Source organism: Castor canadensis, chromosome 5, assembly GCF_047511655.1.
Source record: "Castor canadensis chromosome 5, mCasCan1.hap1v2, whole genome shotgun sequence".
NCBI classification, from domain to species: domain Eukaryota; kingdom Metazoa; phylum Chordata; class Mammalia; order Rodentia; family Castoridae; genus Castor; species Castor canadensis.
This window is the reverse complement of record NC_133390.1, coordinates 154818817-154840528: the sequence shown is the minus strand read 5'-3', so window position 1 is coordinate 154840528 and position 21712 is coordinate 154818817. Positions and strand designations below refer to the sequence as shown.

The window sequence follows — 21712 nt, the reverse complement described above, 5'->3', positions numbered from 1 at the left end:
GAAGACAAGGAAAGAGGGAGGAAGGGAGAGAGGGAGGGAGAGAAAGAGGAGGGAGAGGAGGGGAAAGGAGGAGAGGGGAGGGTAGGAGAGGAGGAGGAAAAGAAAAGAAAAGGAGAAAGGGACAGAGTGAGGGGCAGGGAGAGGGAGAGAGACAGAGCTCTCTGGTCTCAGGTTGGTGGAGGGCTATCTCCAGGGAAAGGGGCTGTGGTCCCAGGCAGATCAGATGACATCTCCACATCCCTTTGATCCACATGTTTCACAGTTCCTTCAGTCTCCTACAAACAAAGCACAGCACACAGGGGTGACCTGGGTGATCTCTGAGGGCACTGCTTTTCCTGTGCCCCATAGCCCTCCTTGCACACTCCCAAGGGCATGCTTTCCCCCTGCAGCAAATCCTCTACCAAATGTTTCTTTTAACATTCATTTTAGGGATATCTTTAGTTCTCTCTAAGAATTAATCTGCTCTTGCTCTCCCCTAACCATGAGAACAAGATTGAGCATAATTTCCCTTTTTACATCAGTGGCCAGGAAACTCAGAATCAAATCTGAGCCTTATGATTGCCACCTTGTAATTCAGGTCAGGCAAAAGTAGTCCCTTCTTCCCTGGGCCTCAGTTTTACCTGTGTCATTTGTGACCTTTCTGAAAAGTTGGCAGGACTTCCCCTGTCTTACCTTAGGCTTTTTTTTTTTTTTGTGGGACTGGGATTTGACTCAGGGCTTCTTCTGAGACTAATTACTTTAAAAAAACCACCCTTTGTTTTTGTTGAACTTTGGCCTACATTTCAATGGAGGTGAGGGGCAAAGGTTAACAGAAAGCTGTTCCTAGAGGCAGGAGTCCAATTGCCACTTGCTGCACAACCTGACGCAATGCTCTTACTGGGTTTTAGTTCTTCTCTATATAAAATTATGGGCTGTGACAAATTCTACCCAAGGCCCTTTTTGTTCTAGACTTGAGGAGCACACTAGCCTCAGTTGGTACTTGGGGTAAATGCTGGAGGAAGATGGGGGGATGACTAAGAGATTCTAAGAAGCAAGGCAAAAATCTGATAAAAAGGGAGACTCCGTGGGAATGGAAGTGCCACCACCTGCCCCTCCTGTGACATCAGACCTGGAACCACAGAAGGGGTGAGGAGAGGAGCACTGTGACTTGACAGCTCTATCAGTCAAGAAGCCCAGGGAAGCATATGCTGAGGCCAGGGCTGCTGAGAGGCCTCCATCTGCCAGGAGCTGCTTGCCAGGCAGCCACCAAGCTGGGGCTGGCACCACAGACCCTCTGCCCCACACCTCTCCCTTGTGTCTGCAGAAGGGCTGTCCTGGAGCAGCTGGGAAGGTAGAGGGAGGGACCCCAGGGTTCCCCTTGCTCCCACAGATCCAGGAGGCTTGCCAGTTTGGAGAGCCATCCCTGGGTATTTGGCCTGCCAGAGGCCACCCATAACTTCAGAGTCATCCCCAGGCCTGCTCTGACTCCCTGAGGGACGTGCATGACCATCTCTGAAAAGAGACCTTGAGAGGTGGTGGTAATGACAGCAAGAAATGATCTAATTGCCCAAGAACTACCCTATTCCCCCATTTATTGTCTTGCTATGTCCCCAAAGAAATAGGCATGGGCAGAGTATGGGTCTCACAAAATGCATGAGGTAACCAAGACTTAGATTATGGGCCCAAGTTTGCCCAGAGGGACTCTGTGATATGGCTCAGAGTGCAGAAGATCTTAGGAGAGCACTCTCTCCCACAGCAACCAGGCAGCAGTGGTTGTTGGAAGAGCAAGGGGAATGGTCTTTGGGTAGAGGTGTCTCCTTTACCTACAAGGCTGATTCTTACAGTGTTACCAGAAAGCTGGTCCCATGGCCTCAATGCCAATTCACAAATAACGAGAGCAAGGTTTTTGAGGAAAAGGAATTAAGGTTTATTATTTGTCAGACAAGGAGGAGAACAGAGAGAGTCAACTTCTCAAAGCTCTATCATCCCACTTCTGAGAGAAAACATGCGCTTTTTAAAGGGGAGTTGAAAGGGCTCAGCATGTCCAGAATGGCTGCTGCCTTGGTTCTCCAGGTGTCTGTCTTGGCAAACAGGTTTACTCCTCTGGTGGTCGGAGAGGGATAAGGAATAGAAGACTGCCTGGCTTAATTGGAGAGTAAAGGGGTTAATCATGGGCTCTCCAGCATGTGGACAAAGAGGGAAAAAAAATGGTTTAATTAACAAGCAGAGTGAATTAGCCAGTATGCAACCTGGCTACACCAATTTTTTTTTCCCTTTTGTAGTATCCATTACAAGAGGAACAGGGACATACCTTCCTTGTCTCAGGCAAAGACATAGGAAGAATTCCTTGTAAGCAAGCTCTATGATTCTGTGCTGTCCTGCTTCATAGGAGTAGCAATAGCCCAGAATGTAGGGACATGCCCCCCTGCTCTGCCATCTTCACCCTCTCTTAGGAAAGTCAGGTATGTCTCCTATAAAGCATCATCCTCTGTGTCTCAGGTCCATTGCACCAAGAGACCTTTGTGATGCAAGAGAAATGCAGGTGCCTGTAACGTGGACATCCAAGGTGCAGCCTGTGTCTCTTGTACCACCATGTCTTCAGGGTTCCCATGGATCAGATGAGAGAGTCTCCTCCTGGCCTCTCTCTACAGGGAGACTGGAAAATGTCACCTGCCTCCTCCAGGCTGACAGAGGGACAGGATACCAAGGCCGCACCCCGAGCCCAGCCATTTGGTGTCAGGCGGGAAGTGGAGTCCTGGCTCTTTTTCCTGTTTCACCATCCCTCACTGAGCCATTCTGGCCCATTCTCTCCCCCTTTCTGGACTATACCTATCCTTTTACAACTATTCATTTAAAATACGTGTTATGTAGATTTTAAATTTTTTATTGAGATATAACACACACCATAAAATTCATCCCTTTAAAATGTACCATTCAGATGACTGTAGTACATTCACAAAATTGTCTAATCGCTGTCACTGTCTAATTCCAAAATGCTTTCATCTTTACCCCAAAGAACCCCGTCCCTCTCTGTTCCTTCTTCCCTTCCCCTTTGGCAGTCACCAAACTGCTTCTGTCTCTACAGATTTGCCCTGTGCTGGGCAGTTCATATAAATGGAGTTGAACAATCTATGGGCTTTTCTGTCCGGTTTTCGTTCAACATTATGTTCTCAAAGTTCGTCTGTGATGTAGCACGCATCAATGCTTCATTCCTTTCTTTGGCTTAGTATTTTGCATCATGTTTATCCATTTGTCTGCTGATGACTATTAGGAGCAGTGCTGCTGTGATCCTTCCTATGTGCACTTTTGCTTGAATGTCTGTTTTCCATTCTTGGGGTTGATATACCTAGTATGGAATTGCTGGTTCATGTGGTAATTCTGTTGAATTTTTTTTTTGGTGGTACTAGAATTTTAACTCAGGGCTTCATGCTTGCTAGGCAGGCACTCTACTGCTTGAGCAACTTACCCAGCCTTTTCTGCTCTGGTTATTTTAGAGATAAGCTCTCACTTTTTTGCCCAGGCTGGTCTGGACCACAGTCCTTCTATTTTGTAGTTCCCGCCATGACTGGAATGAGACACATGCTACCGTGCCCAGCTTCTTTCCCTGGAGATAGGGCCTCACAAACTCTTTTTTTTTTTTTCTGTCCAGGCTGGCCTGGAACCACAATCCTCCTGATCTCAGCCTCCCAAAGTACCTGGGATTACAGGCATGAGCCACTGTGCTGGCTCTGTTGAACTCTTTGAGGAGCAGCCAAACTGTTTTCCACAGGAGCTTCCTCAGTTACATCCCCAGCAGCAGTGTCTGAGCGCTCCAGTTTCTCCATACCCTTGACATGCTCACTTGTGGATATGAAGTTGTATCTCATTGTGGAAAATATATCAAGGCCCTGGATCAAACCCAGGGTCTTGTGCATTCTAGGCAGTGTCAACCACTAAAGTACACTTCCAGCCCCAAACTCTTTTAAAAAATAATCTTACTTCAGACTTTCTGTGTTAATCAGTTTTCCTTGCTATGATAAAATACCAGAGCAAAACAGCTTAAGGGAGGAAGGGTTTATTTTGGCTTATGGTTTCAGTCCATCATGGCAGGGAGGGTATAGCAGAGCAGAGATGCTCCCAATTATGACAGACAAGCCAGGGTGTGGGGGATATGCTGGTGGCTCCAGGCTTTCTCCTTTTTCCCCTTAGGGGAGGTCTTCCTTCCTCAATTAATCCTGTCTGGAAATGCCCTCACAGACATACTAATCTCCTAGATGTTCCTCAATCTAACCAGTTGACCATCAAGATCGACCATCACACTTCTTCAAGTGAAATGGCAAAGAGGGCCCAAGCCTACCCTGCTGGGTCCCCAGAGCTAGGTCCCCTTGGGTGGTTTGAAGACTTGCACTCCAGGGTCAGGAGTCTGAGCCTGGTTGCTGGAAACTTCCTGTGTAGCACAGCCTCAGCCCTCAAGTCCATTCTGGTTGCCTTGGGAACCCCTTACAGCATTCAGCCAAGTAGAGGGACCGCTCTACCACTGTACTGGAGTTGCCACAATGAGAAGAAACAATCCAATAGCTTCCCATCAATGGTTCCAGCCCTGAGGATGGGCTTGTGTGGGTGACAGACAGCTGGTAAAATACCTCTTGCCTCACTTCCTTAATCCAGAAAGGACAGTGTGGAGAGGCTAATGAGGCTCTGAAGCTGGAGGGGTTTGGCAAACAAGCCCCTCAGCTAGGAGTTGTGCGGGTATCCCTACTGCTCTGGGGTTTGGAGTGTGACTGCTGGCACACACCCAGGCCCGTTTTCCCTTCCCACTTCTCTCCTCATTAGCATGCTAGGAGCACCAGGCACTGGGCAGAATGTTCTAGTGTTGCCTTGGCAGGGAGAGGATCTCTCCTAACTCTGAATGCAACACTCTGCTCTGCACAGCTGTCAGTAGCTTGAGTCACCAGTCTCAGACTGTTCCAATCCCTGGGATTTTGCTTTCTCATTTTATTGATAGCTAATGCTTTGAAAAGAGATTACTGATAGTATCTACGGGGACTTTCACTTAGCTAGAATATTAGGTTAACCAAAAAAACCCAAGCGCCTGCCTGCTCCCTAGGCCTTGTGGATAGAGTAAAATGTCACAGTGTCTTGGAGGACATTGTGCAGCTTCCCAAGTTTACAGATGGGGAAACTGAGATCCAGGTGTCCTAAGCATTGGATAGGAGAAAAACATCTGTGAGAAGTCCATTGCCCTAAAATCCACAAATGTTAGATCCAGGAGCACCTTAGAGACTATCTACTCTAACACCTTAATCTACTTCTGGTCCAACAACCATTGTGTTACAAATAGGGGGGTGGTAACTGTGTTTGTTCCTGGGAAATTTCCCAGGGATTGTTCCTGAGTTTTAGCCCCACACATGGCCTACTAAGTGGTCAAAACAGGAAGTGATGGGGGAAGACCTTGGAGGACAGACTGTAGGGCAGAACCTGTATAACATGCTGTACAAGTGACTGGGCAAATGGGCCAGCAGAGACTTGGTGGTGCAGTGAGCAGGGCCGTCCTGAGGGTCACAACAAGACAGGAAGAGAATTGGGACAATTGTAGTGGGGAGGGTCTTGAACACCAGAATAAAGAGTTTTTCTCTAATTTACTTTATCAGGAACCTCTAATGTATTTCATTCAGGACCCAGACCTTTTCTCTATTGCTCCTGCTGCTGCCTGACCCAGACCCTCCTAACTTCACCTCTGGGAGGAGTTAGCCTCCTAACTGGTCTCCCTCCCTCTGACCTTGTCCCTCCCTGGCATACTCCACATTGGCTTGTGCTGGGTCCTCTCCTTTTTTAAAGCACTTCCATGGCTCCCTGTTGCCCACAGGACAAGATTCTGGCTTAAGTGGCTCTGTGTGGTTTGGCCCCACCTCCATCTGCAACCCTCACCCCTACCCTATGCCACTGCCTTTGGCCAGGCTGCTCCTCTCATCTCACTGGTGAACACCTATTCATCTTTCAAGATCCAGCACAAGTTTCTGGTTGGGAGAAGCTTTTCCTGACCCTTCTGAGGCCACTAATATGCCTTGAATATGTTTCTGTTTTGAAGGTCATATCGCATTGCAGTTCTCTATTTCCAGAACACTGACTGCTCCCATCTTTTGAGTGTCCCTTGTGTAATGGGCACTGACCCATGTTCCGTGCAAGCATTATTTCATGTTATTCTCGCAGTAACCACGGGAGGCACATTTTTTCATAGTCCCACATAGGAACAAGGATGCTAAAGTTCAGAGAGTGGTCTGATCTACCCAAGTCATGCAGCCAGAGGGTGAAGAAGCTGGGATTGGAGCCCAGTTTTATTTGACCCAATTTTTGCATTCTTCCATCTCCTGGTCCCTGGACCCCCACTGTAGGTCCTCAGGAGGCACTGGGCATGTAAAAGACCAATCAAAGGATTGGATGTAGTACAGTTGCTATGGGGCAAACAAGATGAAGACATGGAGGGAAGCTGGAGTGAGGAGAGGCTGGGAGAGATTCTCAGCCCCATTACCCATGGCTTAGGGTTTCCTTTCCTTCTTCCATTCCAAGTGGGAGCCTCTGGCTATCTGGGGACAGGTCTATGGGACTCCAGACTGAGCAGGTGGCATGGTGACAAGCTCCATGGCAACATGCCTTCTCTGTGGGGCCCAGAGGGGATGGAAGACCTGAAAAGGCACTGGGCACACAGTGAGGCATCACAGCAGGATCCTGGAGAGGTAGCTCCTTTTGGGCCCCACGTGGCTTCTGACCTTGCACAGGGACCTTGCCTGTGAGGTCCCATCACAGCAGGGGAAATGCCACTTCCACCTCCTCCCTGAATGAATGGCTGCTTCTGGCCTCCCAGGAGAACTTCATCTGTATCCAGGTACAAATGCCACCTAGTTCCCACCCCCAGCCACAGAGGAAGGAAGGAACTCAAGAAGAGGAGGCATGGGATTGCCAAGCAAAGTAGTAGCAGGGGCAGCTGGGACAGAGCCTTCATTGTACCAAGGCCACACGCAGCCCCAAGCAAGTCTGGCATCTTGCCTGCCTCCCAGGACCTGAGCCTGGAACTCCACCTGGATGTTCCTGGCTCCTTAGCAACCCTCCCTCAAGCGGCTTAACAGAGAGAGGCCCATCCTGGGATATGAGTCCTACCTCTGCTGAGAATTCCTCCTGAAGGCCATCCTCCTCCCTACAACCTCCCAAAAGCCAAGAGGGAGGGGTCATGATGGGAACATTGCTTGTGAGGCCAGGGAGATATGAACGGACAATCAGAGCTGGCAGAGCTGGACCTTGGGCCTAAATGAGATAACAAAACCTATTGGAAGTCATGGGCCAAGGAGCACAAAAGTGCTCCACAGGATCACCTGCCACAGAGGGATTCGGTCAATGGTAGGTGATCCTTGAAGCCCTTGCCCGCCCATGAACAAAGACTATCAGACCTGTCCACCCACCCCCAGCTCCTGCACCCAGCAGGCAGTGAGCCATTTGTGGGCATCTGGGGAGGTGGAGCACTGCTGGCCCCACCCCTATACCTGTCCATGGCTCCTGCTGCGGGGGCTGGCCCTATGGTTCCACAGGCCCTGCCCAGGTGACTGGGCCATGGTCTGTGGGAAGCATTGCTAAGCTGGGTGAACGACTCAGGTGACGGGTGTGGTGTCAGCCAGGCACCCGACACCTCCGGGCAGACAATACTGGCTGTGTCCAGGCCTTCCAGGAGAACAGGACACACTCTGTGTCACAGCAGGAATCAGGCCATCTGAGCAGTGCCTTTGTCCACTCAGGAGGCAGTCCTGCCACTGGCTGGGAGGAACAGGCTCCAGGAGGCCCTGACATGGAAAGGAGAGGTCCCTGGACCAGGGTTTCAGATTCAGCTCCTCAGCATCTGATTCGGGCATGGTTCAAATGCCCGAATGCTCTGGGGTGTGACTCAGGCAGGTCCCTTCCCTCTCATTGGTCCTGACTCATCAGTGAAATGGGACTAACCATAGCACTTCCTCATAGGGTTGTTGGGAGGAGTCGATGGCGTAATGTACGTAATGTGTGTGCCATGGGGTCAGGTATGCAGTGGGGCTCCATAAACGCTTCTCTCACAGCATGGGGGTGGTCCAGGGATGGCATCCTCAACCACCTCCCAGAACCCAGGCTGCCATGTGCAGTCCCTGCTCTGAACAGGGAAGGAGAGGGCTGGGGTCTCTGGAGCTGGCTCAGGACCAGCCCATGGGCTACAGAGAGCCTGGGCCCCTCTAAATGGGCCTGTGGGAACTCAGGACTGATACACAGTACAGTCCCCCTCTCCACACAGCTGCACCCAGCCTGGTATGGGGCCTACTCCCTCTTGACACCATTGTGGCACAAGCCCCCTCCCAGGAAAGAGACCTAAGGACTCCTAGCAGTAGCCAGTGGCCTGAGTTTACCTACCCACTTCTCAAGAGTCTTCCCAAGCATGGCCGCTTCCTGCTGGGCCCACCTGCAGAGATACCCAGTAGCAAGTTGGGAGGGCTTCTGCTCCCCTGATCCCCATCCTCATCTGCATGGCATTTGTGCCCTATGTTCCTGGGATGTGGCAGAATCCTCATGTACTTGCATGGTGGGTACAGACATGCCTGCTTCCAGCATGGGGCCAGAGCCCAGCTGCGTGTCTTGCATGTTGGGTAGGTGCTTGGGCATGTTCACAAAGACATGTGTGGCACATCTTGGAATGACGGGACATGGTACCTTTTCATATTTGTGCATCTCCATTTGTCTTTCTACACGTGTGCCGGTATGTTGGTCTGTCTTGTCTCCCCTGTAGCCGGGAAGCCCTGAACCACGCACCAACTGGGAAGGTGACAGTCAGCGAGACCAGCCTGCTCTGATGTGGGGTTCCTGGTCCTACTCCAGGACTCCTCTATCCTGCATCCCCCTGCCAAGGAGGGAGGACTGGACAGCGGGAGGCGGGGTCTGAGTGGCAGGGACCTGGGGAGAAACAGGCCTGGCTCATAGAGTAGAAGACCTGCTGCCTCTGTGAGCGTGGGCAAGGCCTTCACCTACTCTGGGACACCGTCACTCCACCAAGGACACGGGGTCAGACTGATGAACTCTAGCCCCTGCTGAGGCTCTGAGGACTGTGATTTTAAGTCAGGCAGTGGGAGCCTGTGTGCCAGCCCCACTAAACTCATTGGTGGAGACAGCTGTGGCCAGAGCCCAGCTTGCCAGGCCCTCTTCTGGTCCTGGGGTGTCCTGTCAAAGGGTGAGAGGAGAAACCATGCCAGGCAGCGGTCCCAGCGAGAGGATGACATGGCCCAGCCCGGCCCTCCCCGCGGCCCCCCCAACCCACCCTCTTTCCTCAGCCCCGGGGACACCGCCCATCCCGCCCCTCACCCGGACCCGCAGCCTCATGGCCATGTCCTTGCCGGGGAGTAGACGAACCCCTGCTGGATCCCGCAGGTGAGTCTCCCCTTTGCCCAGAACCTTGGCCTCAGGGACGGGAGGAGGGAGGGCCTTCATTTCTACCTCTGCTGACATGTAGCATGTTCCCAGTTTTCCCTTCTTTAAAATAGGCTTGCCAACATTCACTTCCTCCAGGAACTATTTAAGGCCCAATGACACAATGGATCTGACAGTTATCTGGGGTCTTAAACTACTGGGTTCCTACCAGCCCCTGCCCCACCATTATCATGCCCAAAAGGAAGGCATACAGGTGGCCTCCCTTCAGCTTCACCCTCTTTCCCCACTCTGCTGGCTCCATTCTTCCCCCTCTTCCCCTGGGCTTGGGGAACCCTGAAAGTTGAGGATCCTTGGTAAGGGCAGATGGGGGTCTCACCCTCCGCTCGCAGTCCTGCCCAGCCTCCATTCTTGTCCCTTGGGAACCAGAATGACCAGCCTCCTTCTGGTTTCCATCTTGATTTCCACTGTTTGTTCTGTCACCCTTCTCTATGTGTCCTCTTCTCCCCCTGCTTCTCTTCCCTGTGGTGACCCCAAAGTGGGGGCACTTTGGGCCGCAGCGGCCTGGCAGTGTTCGCCCAGTGCCCACAGCTGCCCACCAGCCAGAATGAGCACCTGCCTCTTCTCCCCGCCTCCAGGCGCACCTCTCCACCCGTGAGCGTGCGGGATGCCTACGGCACCTCCTCCCTCAGCAGCAGCAGCAACTCTGGCTCCTGCAAGGGCAGTGACAGCAGCCCCACACCCAGGTAACCAGCCCTTCCCCATGGCCTCACTGCCTGGCAACCTGGTGTCTGGAGGAGGTGGAAGCAGCACGGTATTTGCCATCTTGACACTGTGTGCCCTTGAGCAATTCATTTCTGCCCTCTGTGCCTCAGTTCCTTTCTGTAAGACAGATGTGATAATACCTGGCTGAGGCTTAAACTAATCAGGCCTCCCCAGGAGGCAGCCAGAGGCAGGCTTTCTGGAGCATCAGGGGTCTCCCCTCTTCTTGTTCCACCATCCTTGCAAAACAGCTTTTGTTCTCATCATCCCAAGATGGCTCCTGTACCTCCAGCCATTGGTTCAGCTATCGAAGAAGATAGCAAAGACCAAAGTTCCCATAAAGGATTTTTTTTTTCTTTTTCCTGAAAAGGGACACCTTCCCCAGGAAATTCTGCCTATACCTCGCTGGCTGGAACGGGATCAGGTGACTGACTAGCTGCCTGGCCAATTAGTGCAGAGAGAGTTAGTTTTTTCCCCTGTACAAGGCCACCCAAAACAAAACTGGGGCTCTGTTGGGAAGAAGGCAAGGTGGATGTGGGGAAGCAGCCAGGAGCATTTGCCAGCTTGTTCTCCTCAGAGGATAACAAGAATGGCAGAGGTGGTGTCGGTTTGGAAAGCAAAATGCGTTACAGAGTTGGTACGGGCTGTTGTGGTCTTGAGCATGGTGAACCGAGACCTGAGACACAGGTCAGGTTGGAGAAGCAAGTAAAGGGGAGCTGTGGGTCCCGAAGACCAGAAAGTGAGCAAGAATGGTAGCCTCATCCTATTTCCCAGGGTTGAAATACAGGACAGTGAAGGAGCATGGGAACCAGCATGGCTCTGGATTTGGTCACTTCCTGTCTCTGAGACTCATTTCCTTGTTGGTAAAATGAAGCTAATAACTGGAGGTGTCAATGTGTGGTTAGACGTATGCCACCTGCACATCCTAGATGGACGGTTACAGCCCTTCAGAGGCCTTTGCTCTGACTTGAGGCAAAAAGATGAGGAGGTGCCTGGCCTGCCTCCCCCATGGCCAGATCACATCTCGGGAAGGCTTGTCTTGCCCCTTGAAGCAGAAAAGATGTCATTTGTGTGCCATGATGTCTGGAGCTGCTGCAGCCACAATTCTCAGGGGTTCCACCATAACAGCAGGAGAGGTGACACATGTGTGCAGGTCCCATCCTGCCTATAACCCACCACAGAGCCTGGGGTAACAGAAGAGTGGTATGCTAGCTTTCATTTTGAAAAGTGTATAGTTGGCAACTTGAATAGTTTTTCATTAGTAACAGATTTTTTTGGCCCACATCATCTACCTATAGCCCCTGGGGCAGTCCCAACCTCCAGGCTGAGCCCTGCTTCTGCTTAAAATGTTCTCTTGCCCCCACCCCCACATGGGCTGCTGCCCTTGGGTGAGCAGTGGGGCCTCTGTTTGAACCTCACTGCAAATAACCAGGCTTTCTAAGCTGTGAGTAGCTGAGAAATGTATTATAGCATAGTTTTCTTCTTAGTTTCATACATATATAAGTATATATTTGTTTCATAAATTTTATTATGTACAAAATGTATATAACATATAAAATATTTATATATAATATATAAAGAAGAATGATGTGTATATTGCACATAATTTTATACAATTACATAGAATTATATAGAAGTGCATAACTTTTATATATAACTTTTTTTACAAAGATAGAGCCAGTGACTAAAAATGGGATAGTGTTATATTGGGGGAAAATATTCATGAAAGCAAATAATAAAAGTTAAAGCAGTCAGTCACTTCCCTCAGTCCTCAATTCTGAGTAGTTTAGCTGATCTTGGCTCCTTCACCACTGCCCACCCTGCCCCAGGCTGGGGAAAGACCTCTCTGTACTGTCACAAGTGTGTGTCCTCCAGCCACAGCCTTTGCAGGGCAGCTCAGTGCTATCATATGGCTTGCTTCTCTTTTGGAAAGAGGTGTCTTAGACTGGAGCAGAAAAACTCAAGCTCCCACCCCACACCCCACCCCTTGCCTAGGAAAGAGGCCTGTGTGTGACTTGGCTTGAGTTAAACTCAGGCATGGTGAAGAAAACCATTTCTATCTTTCCACACCTACCAGCACATTCTCTTCAACAGCTTACAACCTACAGATAGATATACCTCAGTAAGCATCAGACAGCTTCCATAAAACTTCTAAAATTGCCTCCAACTTGGCCACTTCCACAAATGGGCCTTCCTGAGGCCTATCATTTCCAGCCCTGGGCCTGAGCATTGCCATCTCCAGTGGAGCAGTATGTGATGGCCACAAGCCTGGGTCTATAGTTTGGGAGCATACTGGAGGCTTGAAGCCAAGATCTAAGCGGGTTTCTCAAGGAGCAGAAGAACCTGCCGCCAGGAAGCTGTGGGTGGAGCCGTCTGGACCAGTCTGTTGTGGAATGAGCTCCCTGCTCCTCAGGAGTTTGGCCTCCTCACAGCACTGATAGCTCAGGACTACACATTACCATGTAGGTGCCACTGTGTTGGGAACAGAGCTCGCCCAGCCTGCCGCCACCCAGGCTGTTGACCCATGCCCAGCCCTAGCAGTGTCCACACATGCACTCACACATGCCCCAGAGGGGTGGATGTGTGCATGTGTGCATGTGCTCGTGTCCTGGCCCATGTGATTACCCATGTGGATGGCAGGAAGCCAGTGGGGATGTGCAGGTACAGGGATGTACAGGTGTGTGTGCACACGTGGATGTGCAGGTACACATGGGCTGAGAATCCATGGATTTCCTGGGAGGAAGGAGTGACTGGGACTTCCCACCACTCCCTGTGTGTGTATGTGCCTATAATGCGTGCCCACATGTACATGAGGGTGGGTGAGGAGTCGGAGTGTGTACACACGTGCGTCTGCTCTCCCTGTCCGTGGGCTATTGGGCTCTGAGCTCAAGGGAGGAGAGCTCCCTCCCTGCCATGTCTCCTCCTCCGCACCACCAGCCCACGCACTCATTCCCAGGGTTAGGGATGACTATCTAGCTCTGAGTGAGCACTGGGACTGGCTGGGGGTGAGAGCCTCCTTGAAGTCAACACCCCTCTTCAAGATGCAGGCTTCTCTGTATCCAGCACTGCCGTGAGGACAGTGCTGATGGCTCTGTAAAGCACTGGGCAGGTGCCAGGGTCATGGGTGCACCTTGTGATATGTCTCCCCTTCTCTGACCAAAGGAGCCCTGAGTCCCCAGTCTTCATTCATAAAACCTTTACTGAAACCCACCTCCCAGAAAGCTGCATGTCCTCGTGAACACAAGGACCCTGTGCAGAAGGCCTGGCTTGGATCTGTCTGGTGGTCATGGGCAGAGGATGGTTGGGCCGGTGTTCCCTCCTCCCCAGAGGCTGTGCCTTGCCCAGCCTCTTCCTCCCCCACCCATCTGATGGGTATCCTCTTGCAGGCGCTCCATGAAATACACATTGTGCAGTGACAACCATGGCATCAAGCCCCCTACACCGGAGCAGTACCTGACCCCACTGCAGCAGAAGGAGGTGTGCATCCGGCACCTGAAGGCCCGGCTCAAGGACACGCAGGACCGACTCCAGGACCGGTAAGCAGCAGTTGGGGTGGCCTGGGGACAGCACCAGCTCCATACTTGGAGGAGCTGGGACCCTGGGGAGGAAGGGATGGCTGGAGCTGCCCACTTCCACCTGCTGTTACCTGTCAGCTAAGACATGTGCTTGTTTGGGTCCTTTTTCCTAGCCCCCAACTCCCCTTGACTGCTGTAGGTAGCTTGGGGCAGGTGGGGAGGGTTCCAGATGAGCGCTTCCTGTTGACTTCCCTTCTGTGGCTGTCCCCTTCAAGCCTGGGTTCCATAGACTCTTTTGGCTGCTTCGTATCCCCTGGTTCCTGTCTTCCCAGGAAGCTGGAGCACAAAATGTCTTTCTGGTGTTTCTGTCCCTGGGGGTGAGAAAGAGTCTTTTAACTCTCCTCTGCCTCCTGGGACAAGAAGGGGATATTAGACTCCCAAGTCAGTTTCTCCTCATCTGCTTCCTGCCTACAGATGATGTAAGCTCAGGGGACTTGTTGCTGAGCTCCTGACCAGACTGGGTCTCCCAGGAGCCCATAGAACCAGCTGTGCTCATTTTCAGAGCCCTGCGGATGCTCAATCCTAACTGTCCCAGCCTCTGTCTTTCCAGCCTGGCAGTGTCGCCCCCTGATTGCCCATCACCTTAACTGCCTTTCTCTGGACTATATCTGTCAATCACCTAGTCTGTCATGAACTGGACAAGGCCCTGTGCAGGGTTCTAGAGCTCAGGACAGACACCACAACCATGTCCTTCTCTCCTCCCCTCTCCTCCCCTCCCCTCCCCTCCCCTTTCCTCTCCTCTCCTTTTTCTTCTCTTCTCTTGTATAGAAGCTTTATAGAGCACTTCGTCCTATGTAATTCATACCATACAATTTGCCTATCTAAAGTACAGTTTGGACGATTTGTAATATAGCCACAGAACTGTAACCATGACCATTACCTACTCCCATAAACTTTTTATCACCCCCACAAAAGGAACCCTATTCCCATTTGCAATCACCCCCCCATTTCTCTCCAACCACCCAGTCACTGGAAATCATTAATCTTTCTGTCTCTACAGTCTGCCCCTCTGAACATTTCGTAATGTAGCATGCATGACCATGTCTTTCTTGACCTTGGATGTGTTGTGGTTTCAGAGTGTAGGTGGTTTTAAGTGGTGTTCCACGGGCCTCAACTCAGAGCTGCAATTTCTATTTCTGCTTCCCAATGATGCCCAGGGTTAGCTTGGTCTTTTGCATCAGAGTCCTCAGGAGGTGGCGCCCGTCTCTTCTCTTTTTCTCAGGCCAGCCCCTTGGCTCCCAGTGACCATCATCCTGCATGATTTGGCAGGATGCCCTGCCATGGGCTCTCCCTCACCTTACCCACTGCTAACCTTGCTTTGCAGGCCCCTGTGGCAAGTTGTCCTTTCTGTGCTGCCCCACTCCTCATACTCTCTAGGTGTTCCTTCCTGGTGTGTCCTACCTTCTATTCCTCACAGGTGTCATGTGCTTTGACACCTCTGTGCCTCTGGACCCTGTGTCCTCACCACCTGAGGGGCTCTTCCACTATCTCCCTTCCTTGGCAACCTCATCCTTCAAAGTGCAGTTCAAATGAAATGCTCAGTGGTCCACTGAGGCCTAGCCAGTGCTGGGAAGCCATTGCTGGCTGGGGTCCAGCTGGCTGCAAGGAGAAAAGGCCAAGAAGCAGCCAAGCCAAGCATGCCTAGTCCTTCTTCTAAACTCATTTTCTGCCCAGGGCAAAGCATGTGAGGAGTGGGGAGAAAAGCCAAGAAGGCCACCTGGAATGAGCCCTGCCCTCAGGCAAGAGGAAAAACAAGTCATGTGTCCTGCTGTGTCCTCTGTCTTCCAGCTCCCCATGCCTGTTGGTCCTCTGTAATTTCCCCTGATGAGCTATATCCTGTTGCATGCTGGCCCCTTCCAGACCACTGGAAGCCACTGTTGACCCCTGTGGCTGCTGCAGCCCCACAGTCCTAGTCCCTCCAGCATGTCGTATAGTGGGATTCCTGGGGTCAGTTCCTGGGTGGAATTTCTAGTCTGACTTTGAAAAGTCTGTGGGGCCTGGTCTAGCACAATCGCCATTGAGCTTATAACCCCCACCTCCCCACACACACACATGTGAGGGCCAGGCATGTGTGGAGTTTATTCACATGAGTCCAGGATTCAGGGTGAGTGGCTGCATGTGGACCATTGTCACTAAGAAGGTTTGTAGGAAGGATGCCCAGGACAGATTTCAGACTCCTGAGTGATCTTCCTCCTCTCTTTCAACTTGCCATCAGTTTCTGTTCCGTCTCACCCTGGTTTTACCTCCAGACTTGCCCGCATGTTTTTCAGACTCACCTGGATCCATCTGTAACTCAGAGATTTGGAAAAGCCCAAGCATTTCTGGACAACCATCTTCCAGTTGGGTTGTCTTGTGTGTCTGGCAATCCCTTCCCTAAGGAGCAGCTATGTACCTTTCCCCACCACCTTTTCAGCCTCTCCTCTTGATGTAGATGCAAAGAAGAAACTTCTTGTGTGGATGAAAAACAGCCACCTTGTCCTCCTCACCCTCCTCCAACTCATCTACCACTTCTCATCCCTCTGCTTGACGGATGAAGTAAAATCATCTCTCCTCTGCCAACACTCAAGAGGGTCATTTCTCTCTTGGCACCACCCTCTCCTCATGATCTCTGGCCAAATGTGCCTCCATTTAAAACATCCACAACCTGCTTTAGCAGGAGGCCACAACCTCTTCTTTTTTCTTGATAGTACTGGTGGTTGAACTCAGGGACTTGTACTTGTCAGGCAGGCGCTGTACCACTTGAGCCATGCCCCCAGCCCTTTTGCTTTAGTTGTTTTTTGGATCAGATCTCATGGTTTTTGCCCATGGGCAAAAACCCACAGGAGCAAGGCACCACACCCTAGCTGCTTATTGAGGTGGGATCTTATCAGCTTTTTGTCTGGGTCAGCCATGGCCATGATCCTCCCAATCTCTGCCTCCCAAGTAGCTGGGATTATAGGTATGAACCACCACAACTGGCCAGCCACATCCCTTTCTAGAAATTTTAGGTCTAGTTTCTGTTTTACATGAAGATTTCATTGTTTTTTTGTTTTGTTTTGTTTGCAGTACTGGGGCCTGCAAACTCAGGGCCTTCACCTTGACCCACTCCACCAGCCCTATTTTTGTGAAGGGTTTTTTCAAGATAGGGTCTAACGAACTGTTTGCCCAGGCTGGCTTCGAACCATGATCCTCCTGATCTCTGCCTCCTGAGTAGCTAGGATTACAAGCATGGGCCACCAGCACTTGGCTTCATTGGGTTTTTAATAGCAGTGGCACATCTTTGTTTAGTCTCTCCTCTAGATGATCAGTGTAAACTATGACCATGACCGGAGTCATCTGTGGGTTGGCCCTAAAGGGTGGGAACTGACATTTCTTCTCCCTCCCAGTAGGAGGCTTTTCTTGTTTTGTCCCTGGCCCCTGGGCCCCCACAGCCACTCTTACCACTCCCTGTGGAACAAGGACAAGAGGCAACAGTCCTCCTTTCCTTCCCTTTGAGCCATCACAGAACAAGGCCCTCTGTGCTCAATGACATGGCCCCTTCTTGCCTCTCTGAGGTGGCGGTGACAGGCCAGGGGGCAGGCAGTGAGCAAGTGTGTCTCCTCTGCTTGCAGGGACACAGAGATTGATGACCTGAAGACACAGCTGTCACGCATGCAGGAAGACTGGATCGAGGAGGAGTGCCACCGTGTGGAGGCCCAGCTGGCCTTGAAGGAGGCCCGAAAGGAGATCAAGCAGCTCAAGCAGGTCATCGACACAGTCAAGAACAACCTGATTGACAAAGACAAGGGACTGCAGAAGTACTTCGTGGACATCAACATCCAGAACAAGAAGCTGGAGACGCTGCTGCACAGCATGGAGGTGGCCCAGAATGGTGCTGCCAAGGAGGAGGGCACTGGGGAGTCAACTGGTGGCTCCCCTGCTCGTTCCCTCACCCGCAGCTCCACCTACACCAAGCTGAGCGACCCAGCTGTTTGTGGTGACCACCAGCCTGACGATCCCCACAGCGCCTCTGCTGAGGATGGAGCTGACAGTGGCTTTGTGGCTGCTGATGACACACTGAGCCGGACGGATGTCCTGGAGGCCAGCAGTCTGCTGTCATCCGGGGTGGACTGCGGCCTGGAAGAAGCCTCGCAGCAGAGCTCCTTCAACCTGGGCCCCCGCTTCCCTGCCAGCAACACCTACGAGAAGCTGCTGTGTGGCATGGAGGCTGGCGTGCAGGCCAGCTGCATGCAGGAACGGGCCATCCAGACAGACTTTGTGCAGTACCAGCCTGAGCTGGACACCATCCTAGAGAAAGTGAGCCAGGCCCAGGTGTGTGGGACAGTCCCTGAGGACTGGCACCCAAGACCAGATCCCCAACCCCCAGGGCCCAGAGACTCTAACTCAGCAGTGGTGGTGACAGTGGGTGACGATCTTGAGGCCCCGGAGCCTATCACCCATGGGCCTACCGCACACCAGCCTGGAGCCAACCCCAGCCCTGGGCTATCGGTGAGCGTGGTGTGCCCTGTGGAAGACGAGGAGGAGGCCGCCACAGCCTCAGCTGAAAAGGAGCCCAAGAGCTACTGGAGCCGCCACTACATCGTGGATCTGCTGGCTGTGGTTGTGCCAGCCGTGCCCACGGTGGCCTGGCTCTGCCGCTCCCAGCGGCGACAGGGCCAGCCCATTTACAACATCAGCTCCCTGCTGCGGGGCTGCTGCACCGTGGCCTTGCACTCCATCCGCAGGATCAGCTGCCGCTCACTGAGCCAGCCCAGCCCCAGCTCGGCAGGTGGCTCCCAGCTCTGAGGAGGCCTGTCCAGGGCAGTGCTCCGCTCCAGCAGCCTGACCACTGATTGTAGGGATGTCATTTGTTCTCCGCCTCGCATATCCCCATGGGCAACATATTTATTTAGTTTTGGGTTTGGAACCATTTTCCCCAGGATGTTAACAGTGTCAGGGGCTGGGAGTAGAGACTGAGGAAGTCATCCCACAACTTTAAGAGTGAGAAAGTAGGGAGTCATACTGATTGGATGCACTGCAGAGAGAAAAGCTGGTGAGGGCCCCCAGCCTGGCCCCTCTGTCCACCCAGTCCTTCAGGTAGGATGGGCCCTGCTCCAGGAGTCTCTGGCTGCATTTATTTATCTGGGAACCCTCTGCTCCCTGCACTGTCCTGCCTCCTCCATGCCTTCTTTCCCAAGCCACCCCTTGCCCTCTGCCCAGATTATCTTCTCAGATGGAGGCAGCTGTGGCCTGAAGTGTAGAATAGGGTCTAGAACCCCTAGGCCTGAGCTGGAGCTCCAGCACCCCTGGCCTGTTCCCCACTTGGGATGCAGAAGCTCAATTGAGGCCATGGGCTAGAGGAAAGATGTTGGTGCAGGAGGGGCAGAAGGGAGAGTGGTTTCTGTGCTTGTCGGTCCTTCTCATCCCTCTCTACAATCTTGGCTTCTGGGTGTATCAGCTCAGTCTTCCTGTGAGTATGGATCCAGAGAAACTCTGTGCCCCAGCCCCAGCCACCATCGGGGGAGCTCACTAGCACAGAGGAGGCAGGGCAGGGAGTTCCAGGAGCCCTCACCTTCTGAGATGAGGCTCTTACCTGCAGGCTGGAAGGCACGCTGGACTCAGGAACCTTTGGCTGTTATCTGTGGTGAGGAAGCCAGAGTCCATGACTGTCTCTGGGGCTTGCCTGAGTCCCTCTGGCCTGATTTCTGCTTTGCACTATATTCACTTTGGGACTCAGTTCCCACCTATCCCAAGACCTACAATGGGGTGGCTGCTTGCTTTCTGGGATGAGCGTTCCTAAATCTTCAATGTGTTTGCCTCTGAGGAGAGCAGGGACTCTGTCAGGATGAATCTCCAGGTTGGGTACTGAAGCCATGATGTCATTCAGGCCAAAGCAGGGAGCCTGGGGTGTGCTTCCTGGACAGGGCTGTGGCAGGGTGGGCAGGAGCCCTGTGGCCTCTATTCCTAGCCCAAGCCATCAGCCTGGGAAGGTTCATTGTCCCTTCTTTCCCTGGGATCACTTTTGAGTCCCAGCAGAACTGCTGATGTTTTAGTCCCACTGTTAGTCTACCAAGTAAATTCCCTCCTCTTCCCCCCACCCCCCGAGATCACACCCATCTGGTCATCACACCCATCTGGTCATCCCACCTACTCGTCAGGGGTTAGGCGCCACATTTGGGGAGTTGGTAGACCTTGAGTCTCACTCACCCTCCTGGCCTCAGGGCCACTCTGGTTCTCTGCTGCCCCGATGGCCACTGCCCTTCCACACTGTGCTCTCACAGAGGGGGAACCTGCATGCACTGGAAGTGGGCAGCCAGCCCAACCATCAGGGTGAGAGCCCCTCTGCCACGCGCTTTGTGCCTCCAAAGCTCCCTCACCTCAGCCAGGGCCTCAGGCCAGCCATCCATTGGGGAACACCCCCAGCCACAGCTGAACCAAACCTGAATACCTGGGGCCTAGCTGGAGCTGCCCCATAGGACACTGGGGTAGTGCCACGGAGGGGGCAGTGGACAAAACTAATCCAAAGCCAAACCAGGACTGGCCACGGATCCAGCCTTCTGTGCCGTGTACTCACGGAGCTGCGTAGCGTCTCCTTAGAAACAGTCGTCAAAGCTTTGCTGAGAAAATAAACGTATGAACTATATTTGACAACAGGAAAAAATATCTATATATTTTTCACCACTGGAGTTTAGTCCAGCTTTGCAGCCCCTCTGCTCCTGTCCACGTCTTGCTGTCTGTGGCCTTCCTATTGTGTTTTGTGTTTTGGTGAACGTGAGCAGGGCTGGGCTATAGTCCACAATGTCCCTGCTATGGGAGGAGCCATGGTAAAGGGCTGGGCTGTGGGTGGCCCAACACCTGCGGACAAGGTGAGTGGGGCTGATGGCCACCCTCTGCCCCTTCTGTAGCCTGAGACCTGCCTGTGTGGTCACCAGGAAACCTAGCCCATTGTACTGAGGGGCCTGACTTTTGTGGGTTCTGGTGAGGCCTTTGGTGGGCTTTCTTCTTGCCAGTGAAGGAAGAGGCTCACTGCCCAGCGTTGGGACAGATTCTGGGGCCCCGCAGGCCGGTGGTCCTGGCCTGGCTCCTGAGTATGTGTGTGTGTCTGTGTGCGTGTCCATGTGTGTCTGTGTGCTCAGTGTCCTGCATCTATGCAAAGGGACAGCACTGCCCATGTGGCTCCTGGAGGTAGGTGTGCAGCAGCCTGCTGACTCGGGCTCCCAGGCCTGACAAGTCAGGGTATAGAGCAAGGGACTGGGTAAGGCTGGGGCCAGGGGCCAAGCCATCCCCTGAAGCTCCCTTTCCCTTCTGCTCAATGCCTCCCCCTGTTGAGCTGTGGCCCTTCCCTCCTGCCTCAGCTTCTGGAGCAGAAATCTTTGGGGCTCCCCTCTCCCCAGTCTCCAGCCCAAGCTGATAAAATCCTGAGCAACAGTGTCCCAGGAACCACTGTTTCTTAGATCTGGGGCCAGGGCCAGAGCAGCCCTGCTGCCCTCTGATCCAGGTTCAGGCAGGACTTGGGAGCAGGACTTCTGCAATGAGCCTGCCCTGAGCAGAGTTTATGACCCATATCTCTCAAGGGGGTAACTTAGCTTTTCACTGAAACACCTTCCCAGTCGCCACTAGCACAGGGGCATCTGACAGCACTTGGGGGTGGGGTGGGGGGCAAATTACACTCTAGGGCAAAGGCCTCCTGAGGGGCCTCTGCCCCAGGAACTCACAACTCCCTCTCTGACCTAGGGACAATGCAAACAGGTCACAGTGCACTCATTTTAGGCCATCCTCGTGACAAGAGAATTCAGGGGATGTGGGAAGGGGGGAGGTGGGGAGGGATTTTGACTCTGGTCTCCTTTGTCCTTTCGTTCAGACAGAGTTGTATCTACAGCAGACAGCTCTGAATTAAAGCATGAACACAAGTGAGCCTCCTGCCTGGTCTCTTTCTACTGTGTCAGTTTCTAAGTTGCAGGGGAGAAGTGTGTGTGTGGGCGGCGGAGTTATTTCATCCATGCCCAGCACAGAGGAAAGCAGAAAGCAGCATG

General features: G+C 52.5%; 1 protein-coding gene across 6 annotated transcripts in view; it reads left to right on the top strand.

Annotated features, from left to right (window-relative positions):
• Positions 1–21569, top strand: part of Snph (syntaphilin) — a 40961-nt gene extending 19392 nt beyond the window's left edge. Inside the window, exons 1-5 of one of the 6 annotated variants that reach the window (XM_074074485.1) lie at positions 7963–8018; positions 8753–9387; positions 9924–10130; positions 13533–13682; positions 17312–21569. In XM_074074485.1, coding sequence (XP_073930586.1) covers positions 9206–9387; positions 9924–10130; positions 13533–13682; positions 17312–18485 — 1713 coding nt within the window. In that variant the 5' untranslated portion in view covers positions 7963–8018; positions 8753–9205 and the 3' untranslated portion in view covers positions 18486–21569. Of the gene's footprint in view, positions 1–7962; positions 8019–8752; positions 9388–9923; positions 10131–13532; positions 13683–17311 lie in introns of those variants that run through there. The other 5 variants (XM_074074484.1, XM_020176255.2, XM_074074486.1 and 2 more) reach the window with 5 other exon arrangements.
• Positions 21570–21712: the final 143 nt, after the last annotated feature.